At 42.4% G+C, this 15,739-nt stretch overlaps 1 protein-coding gene across 3 annotated transcripts in view; it reads left to right on the top strand.

Annotated features, from left to right (window-relative positions):
* The window catches only part of LOC114047098 (AT-hook-containing transcription factor-like), a 70,460-nt gene that overhangs the window by 18,935 nt on the left and 35,786 nt on the right, over window positions 1-15,739 (top strand). For all 3 annotated transcript variants that reach the window (XM_027867824.1, XM_027867826.1, XM_027867827.1), the window contains 6 exons: window positions 417-1,720; window positions 2,469-2,543; window positions 8,263-8,413; window positions 10,506-10,660; window positions 12,430-12,489; window positions 14,427-14,554. In XM_027867824.1, the coding sequence (XP_027723625.1) occupies window positions 417-1,720; window positions 2,469-2,543; window positions 8,263-8,413; window positions 10,506-10,660; window positions 12,430-12,489; window positions 14,427-14,554 (1,873 nt within the window). The remainder of the gene's footprint in view (window positions 1-416; window positions 1,721-2,468; window positions 2,544-8,262; window positions 8,414-10,505; window positions 10,661-12,429; window positions 12,490-14,426; window positions 14,555-15,739) is intronic.

Here is a 15,739-nt window from a genome sequence, read left to right as displayed (position 1 = left end):
TCCTGGGTTTCAGTTTCCTTGTCTTTAAAGTGAAGGACTTAGATGCATTACTGTCTTAGGTCTCCTCTATTTTTAATGGTCTATAGCCATTCATCAAGAGTATCTTGATATATGCTGAGGGGTTGCCTCATTATTATCTTCACTTTCTGGAGGAGGAAACTGAGGCCCAGTGTGGCAAGGCAGTTTAGTGGTAATACTAGACTTGGGATAAGAAGACCTCTTTTCATGTCCTGGCTCTAATACTACTTACTTATAAGTCAGGGAAAGACCCTTAGCCTCTTTCTCAGGCTCAGTTTCCCCATCTGTAAAATGGGAATCATAATACTTATGCTGCCTACCTCACAGGGCCATTCTAAGGGAAACATTTTGTAAACCTTAAAACACTTGGATAATTCATGTCATTACTGTTATTCCAGATGATGAAAATGAACTGGATGTAGACAGCCAAGGAAATTCCACCTCTTCTCTTTATGGGTCCCCTCAGCAAGACCATCAGCAGGACATGGCTGAGGATGGACTTAGCAGAGACACCAGGGATTTCCTAGAATCGCAGAGAATTGAATGCCGTAGTAAAGGCTGCCTACAGCGTGTGTATAAGCGCCGTTTCAGCTCTGACTACAGCATCAGCCCCACAAATCTGGAAGAGGCTCAGCGTGAATCTGAAGGGTCGCATTATGGCCAAGAGGAGGACAGGGTCTCAGGCCAATATGACTTTATCCTGTACCCCACCAACGTCCCCACTGAGCATAACCCGAGACCAGGTTCTGTGGGATCAACAGACAGCATTTCTGAGAGTATTGGTCAGTCTGGTGACAGCTTGAACTACCCCATCAATGCCCCCACTGGGCATAACCTGAGACCAGATTCTGTGGGATCAGCAGACAGCATTCCTGAGAGTGTCGGTCAGTTTGGTGACAGCTCAGAGTACCCCTCAGAATCAGAGGCAGCTTCATCTTTAGGTGATGGCCACCCAAGAATTACTCCAACTGAATCCTTTCGGAGTCACTTCCTAAGCTGTTTGTCCCCAGAGGGACTGCAACATACCCCAAGTGCTAATGGCAAAATGAACTCTGATTCTTCTTATGAAGAGAAGCCCGGTAGCCTTATGGGAGCTGTCAACCACACGGGGTGTGCAATCTCTCAGGACTTGTCCAATTCTAAAGCCCAGATGCCCCATAGTCCTGGCTATAAATTTGGGAGGGAGGAGTCCAATTCTCCTTTTCGATGGGGAGGAACCCAGCCCTTGGACCAAATTCAGAAGTCCAAGAAGGCGTCCCCTGCAGCGCTTCGTTCACAATTCAGTGGTTCGTTCTGCCCCTTCAGTCCCCCAAAGAGTAACACCCCAAAGAGGCTGAACCAATCCAGGGCTCCCAAGAAAGGGGTCAATGTGCCTTCTCACTCGTCCTCTGAAGTCTCCAAGTATGGCCGGGGGCAGCTGAACTACCCATTGCCTGATTTCTCCAAGGTGGAGCCCAGAGTACGGTTTCCTAAAGCTGAAGAGACCTACCGCCCTCCCAAGGGAAAGAACCACTCCAGGCAGTTCCAAGGTCCCACGAGACCTCTGGTCTTCAAGTCCCCTGCTGAGATCGTTCGGGAGGTGCTGCTCAGCAGTGGGGACAACTCCCCTCAGAAAGCTTCTCTTCCTTCCTACACTGTGGCCAGAGTGCCCAAGGAATTCAAGACACCTCAGCAGGCAACAGAGCTAGTGCAGCAGTTGCAGGTAAACCACTCCTGGCTCCCTGGCCACTGTGAGGCAGCTTCATTGCCAGAGGAGTCTCAGGGTCCCCATGCTTGCCTGCCTCAGTCTGAGGCTGAGTTGAAGGCGCCTCTCAGGTTCCTTCTATCTCTACTCTTCCATGACTCCAACATAAATACAAACATTATAAATTGGATATGTACATGCTACCTAATGATCATGGCTTGAAATAGTTAACATTTAACTTGAGGTCCAATCACAGCCATTTGGGTATGTGGTCATTTGGTTTCCAGGGGACCCATTTTACAACCACTAAACAAATGAAATAAACAGAAGGAAAAACAAATGGTGAGGAATGATTAAAGCATTATTTCTTAATTGAGAACAGTAGAGAACTGACCTTTGTATCAGAAAGACCTGGATTCAGGTACTGTCTCTGACTCATATTATTGTGTCTGTGTGACTGTGGGCAGATCACTTAATCTCTCAATGTCCCAGTCAGCAATCTGAGACCATAAATTGCAGAGTGGAAGCCAGTCTGCATGGGTAGGAGTTCCTTACTGGAATCTCTGTGTGCAAATGAAACCACAGTGAAATTTAAAGAACTGGGGGATGGTCAATGTCCTTTAGCATGGCTTTGGTATGCTATTTATTGTGTAATTACTCAGGGAGCATCTTTCTAAGGTGATGTAAGAGACAGAATCATGTCATATGGCTATTCCATTTGGTGCCCAGGCTAATAGACTTCCAACTGTGCTGTCTTTCGCTGCAGGAGGACTACCACAGACTGCTCACCAAATATGCAGAGGCTGAGAACACCATTGACCAGCTGCGGCTAGGAGCCAAGGTACCGAATTGAGATCATTGTTGACCATGGCTGATCCGAGCACGGGGAGCATCACCGGTTCTTTAGAGAGGAAAATGACTTGCCTAGTGAGAGTTTGCTCTCAGAAAGGGTATTGCTCCTCTAAATCTGAGCAGATAGTGTGGTATAATGGTGGCCACTGTTTCTATAGCACCTTAAGGTTTGCAAAGTGTTTTACAAATATCTCATCTGATCCTCACAGTAACCCTGTAAGGTAGGTGCTATTATTATCCCCATTTTACAGGTAGGAAACTGAGGCAGACAGCAGTTAAGTCACCTGAGGATGGATTTCAACTCAGGTCTTCCTGACTCCTGGCTCTATCCACTGAACCACCCAGCTGCCTACTAGAAAGAGCACTGAATTGTGATCTGGGAAGCCTGGGTTCTCATCCCAGTTTTGCTACTAACTCAGTCACTTCATTTCTCTGAATGTAAAGGGGGATAATAATATGTACCCACCCCTCTCTCACATGGCTGTCTTGAGAACTCCATGAGATGAAACAACAGCAGTCAAAGTGCTTTGGGAATTAGGAGCTGAAAATGAATAAGGCTAGTTTATATTTGTAGGATTTTTTTATTTTTTGCAAAGGAGAGACAACCAAGAATTCCTAGCCACATGCCACTTGTGCGCTTTCTACAGAACACCAGGCTTTCATGTCACTCAGTGGGGCTAGAGAATGAGCACATAAGAGTTGGAGCTGATGTCAGAGAAACTGGTTCCAATCTGGCTCAGTTGCTTAGGGACCTGTATGACCCTGGGCAAGTCACTGAACTTCCTTGGCCTTGCTTTAATCATCTATGAAGCGAGAGTCCCTTCTGCTCAAAATCCTGTGGTTCTATGTGGCATTGCCTGGCAGGCCGAGCAAATCCCCACAGAAGATTTCCCCCTGCCCCCACATCTCCTTCTCAAGTGCAGGTTTGTAGCCTGCATTTTGGTGCTTCCTCTTTCTGGGTTTTACTTCACTGCGGCTAAGGAACTAAAGCTAGAGGGGAGGAAACTGAGCTCTGTTGTAACCTCTTACAGCTTCCTGCCTTTATCCCCTCAGCTATTCTCTCTAATTTGGGGCTACAAACATAGGCAGGAGCTGGGGTCTGTTGCTATTTCCAGCCCAAGTGCCCTGCCTGTTGAGTAGCTGAAGTTCAGGCCTCTCCCTCACCTACCTACCCTCGTGTGACCCATTGCTTGAATCCAGACAGGAACACCGGCCTTTCTTCTTCTCCCCGGTTACTCCCACTTGTTCCACTTTGCTTCTAAAGCATCCGACCCTTTGAAATGTGTGATTGAGGGTTAGGCAAGATAAGACCAAGGGACAGGGTAGCGTCATAGGAAGATTGCTACAAGAGGATGCCAGAGACCTGAGTTCCTGTCCCGCCCTTCACAACTGACTTGGGCCAGTTGCTTAAAACTTCAGGTCTCTGTTTCCTCATTTGAAGATCATAGGAGGGTATCCTCATCCTGTCTGATGAAGATAAGAAGATCTGTCCTGCCTATTTTGAAGATCAAATGAGATCCTCAAAATAGATCGAGATCCATGGGAAAGCACCTTGTAAACCTGGAGGTTTGCAAGTAGAGAGCATGTAATTTGAGGGCCCAGGGGATCTTAGGATACATTGCTTTCCTCGAGGCCTCCGTGAGCAACTTCCTAGTTCAGTGTTCCATTAAGGAAAGAGGCCTCTGAGATGAATTGTTTAGTGGTCCTGAGGACAGGACCAAGAGGAATTCCCTGGCATCTCTCTTCAGCTCTGGCCTGTCTCCTCTCAATCATGTCAAGTATCACTGAGAATCAATGTTCTCCAAGCTGTGTCTTTCCTATTGTTTCTCCATCTCTCCACCATTTTGGCTCTACATGCCCTCCTCCTCTTGTCTTATACGCAGGGAAACTAAGTCAACTAGTCAACTAAGTCAACAAGAAAGACCAAGTAGAAGGAAAGAAGGGAAACAACCGTAGAAATAATTTATATGCACATAGTGCTTCAAGGTCTGCAAAAGGCTTTCCCTGTGACAATGTCTTGAGATAGGGATGTATAGCATGAAACACTGGGGTGACATTTACTTATGCTTGAAAAACTGCACAAAATGAAGGTGTAGGGAGCCTATAATGATATGACAGTACTTCCAACTATCAGAATTAATTAATGAATGTGTGGTCCTGCAATCTTTGACACAGGCATATCTGAGAGCATAAGGAATGACCCAGAAGGCCTAAGTAAAGATGCCACGGTCCACTATGAACCTTGTGAAAGAGTTACCATCATGAAGCTCTTTCATATGTGTTGTATCTGGAAACCTCCAGTCACTTGCAGTACAGTCTGCTGCATGACAATCTCCAGAGACATATTTAATAGAAACACAATCTTAGATACAGAGAATTTCTATCCAAGTAACTCTCCAGAACCTTTTATTTTTCCAAACCACACAAAGGTTTCATTTTGCTCTCTTTCTGATAATATAATTAGCTCTGCAGTGTGAGGGCCTGTTTAGAAATACCAGCCCAGCAGTCTGGGCTGGCTTCAGTTTTTATAAGCATGCTAAGAATGGGTGAGAGGCAGGGTGTACTGGCTCAGACTGGACAAGTCCCTTAACCTTGATTGCCTCAGTTTGTTCATCTGTAAAATGAGTTGGAGAAGGAAATGGCAAACCACTCCAGTATCTTTGCCAAGGAAACCCCAATGGAGCTACTAGGGAGGTTGAACTGTTGGACCTTTCAAGCTCAAGAGTTCTCAGCTGCAGTGGCCTAAACCAATCCAGCGTCTGCAATAATATGATGAGCCCCAAGGAGCAAGGACCACCAAGTGTCCTAAGGAGAGATTAGCCAGCCTAAACTGGAAACGAAGCAGGTCAAAGCTCCTGTGGTTGATCAGAATGGGTTTGGACTGATCAGTAGCCCTTGTGATTGGAGGAAGGGGGGAGAGAGACAGACAGACAGACAGACTGAGACAGAGAGAGAGAGAAAGAGAGAGAAAGAGAGAGAGAGAGGGAAGGGGGAGGGGGGGGGGGGGGGGGGGGGGGGAGGGGGGGGGAGGAGGAAGGAAGGGAGAGGGAAAGAAAGAAGGAAGGAAAGAAGAAAGGAAGAAAAGAAAGGAGGAGTAGGAAGGGAGAAAGAAAGAATGAAAGAACAAAAGAAAGAAGGAGAAGGAAAAAGGAAGAAAGAAAAAGAAAGAAAGAAAGAGGAAGGAAGGATAAAAAGAGGCTGATACCCGTCAGGGTGATTTGCAACAGCTGCTACTTTTCTAATGTACCATCAGTTGTCTTGTCTTGCTGATTATGGTATCAGTGACCCTTCTAACTTTCTAAGTCTCTCAAATGCCAGATGTGGCTCCTGGGGAGAACTCACTGTTGTAAATGTTCCAAATTTGCACTCAGCTTATATGGCTTCTGACTGCTCCCTGTTCCCTGGCATAGCCCGGACCCACTAGCGAGTCCCTCTTTCAAAAGGAGGCAGCTGTTCAGGAACACAGATGTGTGAGCTCCTCAGATCTCTCCCCCACACCTCTACCTCTCCCCCTTTTAATTCTTTTCATTTGAACCCATTGTGTTTTTTTTTCTCTTCCACGTGAAGCCTTTCTTTTTGATGAACCAGACAAGGGGTGGGGGATGGGGGACTGAAGAGCCCTGGTTTCTGTACAATTTGTTAGTCCCTTCCCAGATTCTTTACATCAGCATGATGGGGCGGGAGAAGAGAGGGAAGGGGGAGACACTTCCTTTTCCTTGCTTAGCACAGGACTAAAGGAGCACAGGGACAGGGAAAAGGGATGCTGAAGAAATGGTCCAGGGCCCCACATCCTCCAGTCCCACATCCCTCTCCTCTGTCCTATTCAGAATCCCTAGAGATTTGTGTTACCACAAATAGAGAAGACAAAGCTTTGCAGCAGGAACTGCCCCTGGGGTAGCCCAGAATCACCAATAGAAGTGTGGGGCGACTGGTCTCACAGAAAGAGGGAGGGTGAACAGATGGCGGAGGAGATTATTAAAATCCAGCTTTGTTCTCCATCAAGCCCCACAAGGGGGGAGGGAGAGGGGAGCCAAGCAGCTCTAATGATCTACACCACTTTGGAATAGGCTTTCCAGAGGAACGTGAAGAGAAGCTTAAACAGGGCCTCTGCCAGAAAAGAGGCTGCCTTTGTGGGGTACTCTCTTCCTCAGCATTAGCAGAGTGGGTCCAAAGTCCATGGTCCATGTCCCTGATGCAGGTAGACAAGCAAAAAGACTGGCCCCTTTGGGGTTTGTTTTTAAATAGACAGATGAATATGGTGCTTTGAAAAGAGTACTGGATTTGCAGTTGGAAGATCTGGATTTAAGTCCTGGTTCTGCCACCTGCATGGCTTTCGACAAGTCGCCTGTTTGGCTTCCAGCTTCCCCATCTGTACAAGGTACATCTGTACAATGAGGGAGCTGGTCTGGATGAAATCTCAGCCTCCTGCTTGTTCCAAATCCTAGGGTCCAGAATTTATGTATCCAAAGGAGTGTCTTCTTCAAGCAGTCTGCTTGGTAAGCTCTGTGCTTATTTTCGTAGAGCAGGTACGTGGCACAGTGGATAGAGTTCCACTATGAGAAGGGAAGTGACTTGTCTATGGTCAGACAATAAGTATTGGAGGCAAAGTTTGAATCTGGATCATCCTGACTCAATCATTATACCATGCTGTTTCTCCATCTCATTTGGTCTTTATATCTCCTTGCTGACAAAAGTCCATATAGTCAAAGTAATGATTTTTCTAGTAGCGATGTATGGCTGTGAGAGTTGGATTGTAGGGAAAGTTGAGCACTACAGAATAGACATTTTTGAACTGTGGTGCTGGAGAAGACTTTTGGGAGTCCCTTGGACAGCAAGATCAAATCAGTCAGTACTCAGAAATTAATTCAAGCTATTCACTGGAAGGTCAGATACTGATATTGAAGTTTAAATACTTTGGTCACATAATGAGGAGACAGGACTCATTGTTAAAAAAAAAAAACAAAAAACCTTGACGTTGGGAGAGATTGAAGATAAAAGGAAAAAGGGGCAGAGAGGATGAGATGGATTGATAGTGTCATGGAAACAATGAACATGAACTTGGACAGACTTCAAGAGACAGTGGAAGATAGAAAGGCCTGAAGTGCTCTGGTCCATGAGGTCACAAGGAGTCGGACAGACAACAGCTGAACAACAACAATAACAAGGTTCCTCAGAAGTGACCTATGAAGTAGGCAGCTTAAATAGATATCATCCCCATTTTATAGATGGGGAAACCGAGATTCAGATGGGGAAAATGACTTGCCCAAACCTCATCTTCTTTCTTCCTTGGAAAATCAAGCTTATGTATTCAAAAGGTCAGAGTGTTAGTTATAAGGAGCCTTGGAAATAATCAAGTCCAACCCTTTCATCTTAAAGATAAGGAAACTGAGGCTCAGAGAGGTTAAGGGTATGTCCCAAGATCCTTTAGTGAATTAATGATTAGTAACTCATTAGTAATTAATTCCAGCGAGTTGACAGCTGAGACAGAATTCAAGTGCTGGTCTTCTGCCTCCACCTAGTGTCCTCTCCTTGGCACTGCACTCGTTTTTCTCCTGGTCCCAGAGGCACGGTGCTCCCCATTTTCAGGGTGAATCAGTTATTTAAGACTACCAGTACATGGCCACCATTTATTTCCTTTTGGATTTCCTCTTTCCTTCGCTGATCTTAATTTCTCCCAGATATGACTTATCTTCCTATGTTCTTCACAGATAAACTTGTACTCTGACCCACCCAAGCCCAGCCATGGTGTTCATATGGGATCCATGCCTCATGGGACCAAGGTCATGTCCTTCACCATTCCTCAGGCTAGGATGGCAGAATGGCAGTCAACCACTGGATCACAGGCTTTGTTGGACTCAGGTGAGTTTGGGAGGAGGAAAAGGCAGAACTCTGGAAGCTAACGTTCTTAACTGCATTGCATTGTCCTTCAATGTCCCTATTATCCATCTAGTAGTAAGAGTTGTCGTGAGGGGAATAGGCTCCACGTCTGACAAAGAAGATGCCACTGAAAGGGCTAAAGGCACACAAAAATAGGAAAGAGGCCCCGAAGTCTCAAAGACCCTGCTCATACTTGGTGACATATCATTACAATTACTTTCCTGCCGCTAAGAGGTTCCTAGAACTTAGAACTTGAAGGACCTAAGAGAGATTATTTTTTCCAGGTCCATCATTTAACAGAAAAAGAAACTGAGGCCCAGATATGGAAAGTAACTTGCCCATGGTTACACCAATTCAAACCAAAGTCTTCCATTTATAACTCCCTGTAATTCCTCTGGAGAAGCTGGGTGGCACAGTGGATAGAGTGCCAGGCCTGGAGTAAGGAAGATCTGAGTTCAAATTCGGCCTCAGACTGTGTCACACTAGCTGTGTGACCCTGGGAAGTCATTTAACTGCTGTCTGCCTCAGTTTCCTCAACTGTAAAACAGGTATATTAATAGCACCTACCTCCCAGAATTGTTGGGAGGATAAATGAGATATTTGTAAAGTGTTTTGCAAACCTTAAAGTGTTATATAAATGCTAGCCATTATTACTGTTTATTATTATTATTATTATTAACTTAGTCAATGAAATCTCATATTAACTTCATAATAAGCCCTCCTCCTCACAGAATCTCAGAGTCAGAAGACTTCAGAAGCCATCTTGTTCAACTCATAACAAAATAAGACTCCCCCATGCAATATACCTGACAAACAGTTATCTAGCTTTTGCTTGAAGGCTTCCAATGAAAGGAAACCCATGAAAATGAAGGGGAACCTATTTCTTTTTTCATGGACTTTCATATTCTGTTTGGAGTTTGCTGCATTGTAATTTGCTCACCAATTGCATTGTAATTATTTGCATACAGGACGCATCCACCTGGGAAAGGTCTTCTAAAATAGAAGGTCCCTGATGGGTGGGATGGTGTTGATTTCTCTGAATCCTTGGCTCTGACCCTTTTCCCAGGTGCCTAGTATAGTGCTCTACAGTTTGGTATTGGGACCTGGCATTTGCAGTTCAAAGAGACTTTAGTTTGATTTCTAGCTCCAACACTTACTACCTATGTGACACTAGACAAGTCATTTGATTGCCCTCAGTCCCAGTTACCACATCTATAAAATGGGTAAAATAACTATAGGTACTAGGTCTAGGGGTTGTTGGGAGGAAGGCACTTTGTAATCCTTAAAATACATAGACATATGAGTCATATTTTTAAGGAACTCTATCACCTTGTTTGTCATTGGACAGAAATCTGACATTTAGAGTACCAAAAGTTAAGAAAATGCTTCTTAAAGGAACTGAAAACTATGCTTCTTAGCACTCTTATAATGATAGTAATAATAATAGCTACCATTTATATAGTGCCTACTATATGCCAGGCACTTTTACAAATATTATCTCATTTGATCCTCACAACAGCCCTAGGAGGTAGATGCAATTATTATCCCTATTTTATAGCTGAGGAAACTGAGACAGATAAAGGTTAAATGACTTGCCCAACATCATACAGCTAATAAGTGTCTGAGGCTAGACCTGAATTTGGGTCTTTCTGTCTCCAGCCCCACTGCTTTTCTGCTTCATCACCTAATTTCCTTTTCTATCATTCCACCACCATCATTACATAGGACTAAAGTCTGTTTTATGTTTTTATGTGTGTTATCGTTGTAAGTTTCTAATATGACCAGTCCAATGGCATTGATAAGAATAGCTGAGGTCCATTGGACCCTGGAACTTAAAAACCTGTTGGGTACTGGGCTTTAAGGTCCCTCGGATTTTCCGTGACTATTGGCCTTTGGGAACAGAGGGCGAACAGGACACTTCCCATAGCCCCCATTCCTGCTTCAAGTAGCCAGTGGGGTCTTGTGGAGGTTCTGGGCCTCTTGGGCCTTTTGGTTTGTGTTTCTGCCCTGTAAAGGGCCACTGTTAGACTCCATCCTTCAGTCTAACTTGACTCTCAACATCAATGTATTCCAGAACTATCAGCAACTCGAGGTGATCTGAATCCATCCCCAGCTGTCGCATACCCTGGCCCACTGACAGAAGGCAGTGGCACCTCCACGCTAGGGCCGTCCCTGGGAGATCGTCTGACCCAGACACTGGCCAACGAGGTGGTCAGGTTCCTAGCACAGGTGAGCCAAGTCCTAGCTATGTAGTGTGTGCAGAAAGGACAAAGGAGCTTAAAACAAAAGTAAAGGCAGAAATGTTCAAGTTTGAGAACTTCCAGACGCCATTTCCTCCCCTTCCCCTGTGAAGGGCTAGATCCCAACCATCTCAGAAAGAGGGAACCCACAGAAGGAGGGATTACTGACTAGGACGTTTAAAAAGCTCTTGATATCTGGAATTTCTTTCTTATATCTAATCTGAAAAGGGGTGCACTTGGTAAATGTTTAAAAACCAAGGGGAAATGTATGCAAATACACTTTATGTTTAATCTGCATTGTTAACACTTAAGTCTGGATAGTTGACAAAACAATGAATCAAATCCTGATTTGTAGCGAATGCCAATTTCTGAGATAAAAACACTCACAGTGAAAATTCAACAGTCTCGTAAACAGGTTAGAGCTGGCTCTAGTACACTCCTGAATCTAAGTCTTCATGTTGTCATCCAAGCTCACCTCTTCTTGTTTGGGTCTCATTGGAGATGGGGAAGAGTAACTCATCATCCATTCTCAGAGTCCCATGTAATTTTTACATGCCATCATAAAATTTCCCATCAGTTTTCTCTCCTCTAGGTTAAATGAACATAAATAAACATACTAAAGAATATGAAAAGTGATCTGAACTCTGAGAAATTGTAATAACTGAAAGGTGGGGGATTTCATGTAGGGGCAGAATTTTGCCTACATTATCAGACATGGTTGGTGTGTTTTTTTCTTTTTCTGCTTAACTGTTTTTTCTGTATTGCAACAAAGTGTGTAATTTTAGGGTTGGGGAACAGGGAAGCTAGATCCAGAAGTGACTGTCACTTAAAAACAAGAGTCATTCATAAAACTTATGACAAAATTAATATGTAAATGTAAAAATATTTAATAAAATAAGATCTAGTTAAGATGTAAAAATTCTATAGAATTATAGAATATTAAGAGGAATCTCAGAGATCGGTTGATTCTATCATCTAATTTGACAGATAGGAAAACTGAGTCCAAAAGAAATGAAGTGGCTTGTTGAAGGTCACACAGATAATTGTAGAGCTGGAGCAGGCTCTTGGCTCACAGACCTGGGGTTTTTAAAATATTCTAGCTTCTTTTTGTTCCTGAAAATCAAACTTATGGTTTATTCCATCAAAGAACTTATCTTTCAAAAAGTATAGTATCATAGGATTTTAGAGCTGGAAAGGACCTTAGAGATGATGTAGTCTAAGCCCCTCATTTTACGGAAAAGGAAACTGTCAGAGGTGCCATGCCTTGCCTAAGGTCTCACAAGAAGTTAGCAGTAGAGCTAGGCTTTTCATTCAGATCTTTTGGCTACAAATCTAAGGCTCTTTCCAATGCACCACAAACAAAATCAAGTGATCAGAATTAACAGAGACCTAGAGGTTTTGTGGAACTCACCCAGAGGATCCCCAGGGCACCAAAACCTTCATAGAGACATGACAATAAACTCAATTTGGTTCAAAAAGGATCCCTACACAACCACTGAGCTGTCTTTAGTTGCCTGAGAAAGGCCCAGGGGAATTCCTTCTGTGCCCCCCACCCCCAATAGCAGCTTGCTTCCCAATCACACGAGGACAGACACAAGGCAACAGAGTCAGGAAACTGGACCTGCTCTGAACATACAATGTGCACAAGGCCCTGAGGTTAAGAACCAACGTTTGAAAAGGATGAGGTCAAGGCTGTCACCCTGAGTAATCTTCGAGAGCTATTAGCTAATGATGCACGTGATTTTTTCCTTAATCCAGGTGGAATCTTTTGAAGGACTGGTCCAAGAAGGAACGTTGCCACCTCAGGATCAGCTCAAGGTACCACTAGCTACTGCTCTTTTCACTTCAGGATTTTTCTATATAATCTGAGTTATATATGTGTATTTACATGTGTCTTATATGTGTATTTATTGTTATTATTATACTTGTAATTAGACTTTACCTTACCCCTGCCCCTCCAGTTTATTATAATAATATATAAATATAATTTTATATTTAGATATAATTTATATATAATATAACTTATATACCAATTTATATAAATTCATATATCAGACATATGATATACTTATGTTTATCAGTATTTACATATTAACAAATGCATATAATAGATAAATTAACAAATCAACAAAATGATATAAAATATCAATAAATAAACAATAGAAACATCACAAACAAAAACAATAGAAATATTATAAATAAAAAATTATCATAACTAAAATAAATATAAATATATTTCACTATAAATATATCAGTTATATATAATTATATTTATATGTAAATTATACATATAATGTAGATATAAAATTGCATTTATGTATGTGTTATATATATTTATATTTCTATATAAATATATCTATATGTACATCAATTATATTAAATATAAATATATAAATAATTATAAGTCATTGACCATATATGTAAATATATATACAAACTATAAGTATATATTCGTGTGTGTGTGTGTGTGTATCTTCATAAGTCAGTGGCCAGGTAAGAGTCAAAATCAGGAAAGCAAAGGCCAGAGAGCCAGCCTACTTGCCAAGGCTTTGAGGACCACAACAGCAGGAAGCAGTTAAGTGCCCAAGTCATCTTCTAGTTATATAGCATCAGACTGTTCTGTAGTTGCGCATGTTCCCTCCTCCTATGTCCTAAGCTGCATCATGACTGGCTTCAAGCCATGGAGTTGCAACCTTTCAGAAGTGGGAACCAAAAGTTCTCAGTTCCTGGTTCCAGAAAATGAGGATGAGGATTAAAAGAGGTGGACAGAGGGGGAAATAGCTCCAAATCTCGGGTTTTAAGAGGGAGCCTGTGCTGAGTGGGAGTGCTAGGGAGTATGAACATACTGACCCTCATAAAGGAGCTAGACTCATTTGTGCCAACTTGGAAAATCCAACTGGGTGCATGGAGACATCTATAACTAGCCTTCATACTACTAAAAATTGATTTGCATTCAGGATTGCTAGCTAGCTGGCATTTGACTGGCTTGGCTGGTATTTTATCAAAGAAACTAAGAATAGGATTAGTAATGTCATGTTCTGGCCTTTTTTTCTAACTTTTGGTAATAATAACAGCCTCAATTAAATTTAACATGAATTTATTAAATGCCTACTATGTTACAAACACTATGTGGTAGGTGTTGGGAATACTAAGGCAAAAACTAAAGAGTTCTTACCTTTAGGTAGTTTACAATCTCATTGTGGGCAGAGGGCTGTAAGGAGACTTACGTGCACATGGAGAAGTAAATATAAAATACACATACAGAGTAACTTAAACTGGGGGAATCAGGGAAGGCGTAGTATAAAAGGTAGCACTTGAACAGATCCTTGAAAGAAGTCAAGGAATTTTCAAGTTGGAGGGAGTGTGTTACAGGCCTGGGGGACAGCCTGTGCTAGAGCAGAGAGATTAGAAATGGAAACTGGTTTGTGGAGAATAGTATAATGTATATAATGTAGTAATTATAATATGTAACATATAATAATAATACAATGCAGGGAGAATGTGTAATGAATGATGGGGAGAAATATGAAATTAATCCAGCTATCAGACATGGGATTTGAACCCAGGTGTCCCAGGCTCCAAAGCTAGAAACTAATCCACTCTCCTGTGCTGTTATAAGTTGCCGATCCCTGAATTAATATCATGGGGATATTAAGCTCTGTGTTAACTGCTGGGACATATACTACTCACCTGTGACTCTGTGGGCTCCCATGGCCTCTGGAAGCTCATACCTCTCTATGTTCTTTTTATTACAGCGGTTTTGGAGGCTGAAGGAAGAACAGGATGCTTTAGAGAAATCCTTTCTCTGGGCACGAGGAGAGCACAGACGTGTGCAACAGCTCCAGGCATCTGAGGTGCCTCCTGGTAAATTTGATCCTAACAGGTATGTGTTAGGAAAGGGAACCCATCGCCTTAAAGGATGACATCTGCATGGCCAGGGTTTTATCCCTGAAATTGCCCCCAAAGTTCTTGGAATTATGTTGCAGGGAAATGGTGGTTAATCTTCAGTGATTCAGAATAATCAACTGGGAGGGCGTTGGTAACGTGGAGAGTAAGTGGCACAGGAAGCCTGATCCATTTAGTAGAAAATCCAATTTGTGGAATATTTAAAAAGTGATACAGTTTCATCCTTTTGAAGTATTTTATACATTAAGATTATATGACTCAGTATTAATAAGTAAAATGAGCTAATGGGGATAAGTACTTGGCCTATAATTTCATCAGTATGAGGAGCTTGTCAGGAGGACGATGTAAGTGGAGCACTGAAGGGTTAAATGAGTCTGCAACCAGTATCAGTGTTAGAGGCTCTGAGTTCAAATTCTGCCTCTCATGATTATTACCTATGTGACTTGGTCAAGTCATTTAACTTCCACTCCCTGGGCCTCCTTTTCTTCCTTAAAAAAATGTTTTGTTTTTTCCCCAATTACATGTAAAAACAATTTTAACATTCATTTTTTAAAAAATTTTGAGTTCATATTTTGTCCCTGCCTCTTCCCACCTCATTGAAAAAACAAGCAATTTGATATAAGTTATACAGGTACAGTCATATAAAACATATTTCCATATTAGTCATGTCGTGAAAGAAAACACTTCCCTCCTCCTAAAAAACCCAAGAAAAATAAAGTAAAAACAAAAATACGCTCCAATCTATAGACTCCATCAGTTCTTTCTCTGGTTGTGGACAGCATTTTTCATCTTAAGTCCTTCAGAATTGTCCTTCAGAATAGCTAAGTCATTCGCAGTTGTTATAAACAATTAGTATGTACAATGTTCTCCTGCTTCTGCTCATTTCACTCTGCATCAGTTCATGTAAGTCTTTCCAGGTTTTTCTGAAATCATCCTGTTGGTCATTTCTTATATAGCACAGCAGTATTCCATCACAATCATATACCACCAACTTGCTGAGCCTCAATTTTCAAGTCAACAAGCATTATTAAGTTCTATTAAGTACCATATGCCACTGCTGAGCAGTAAGGATACAAAGAACCACAAAATAATCCCTCCCTCTCACATTCTAATGAGAAAGACAACATGTAAATACTTAGTGACATACAAAATATACTGAAAC

The sequence above is a fragment of the Vombatus ursinus genome, unplaced genomic scaffold (genome assembly GCF_900497805.2).
Source record: "Vombatus ursinus unplaced genomic scaffold, bare-nosed wombat genome assembly UNPS02014786.1, whole genome shotgun sequence".
In the NCBI taxonomy this organism is placed as follows: Eukaryota; Metazoa; Chordata; class Mammalia; order Diprotodontia; family Vombatidae; genus Vombatus; species Vombatus ursinus.
The sequence above is the reverse complement of the archived record's forward strand: the minus strand, read 5'-3'. Positions and strand labels throughout refer to the sequence as shown.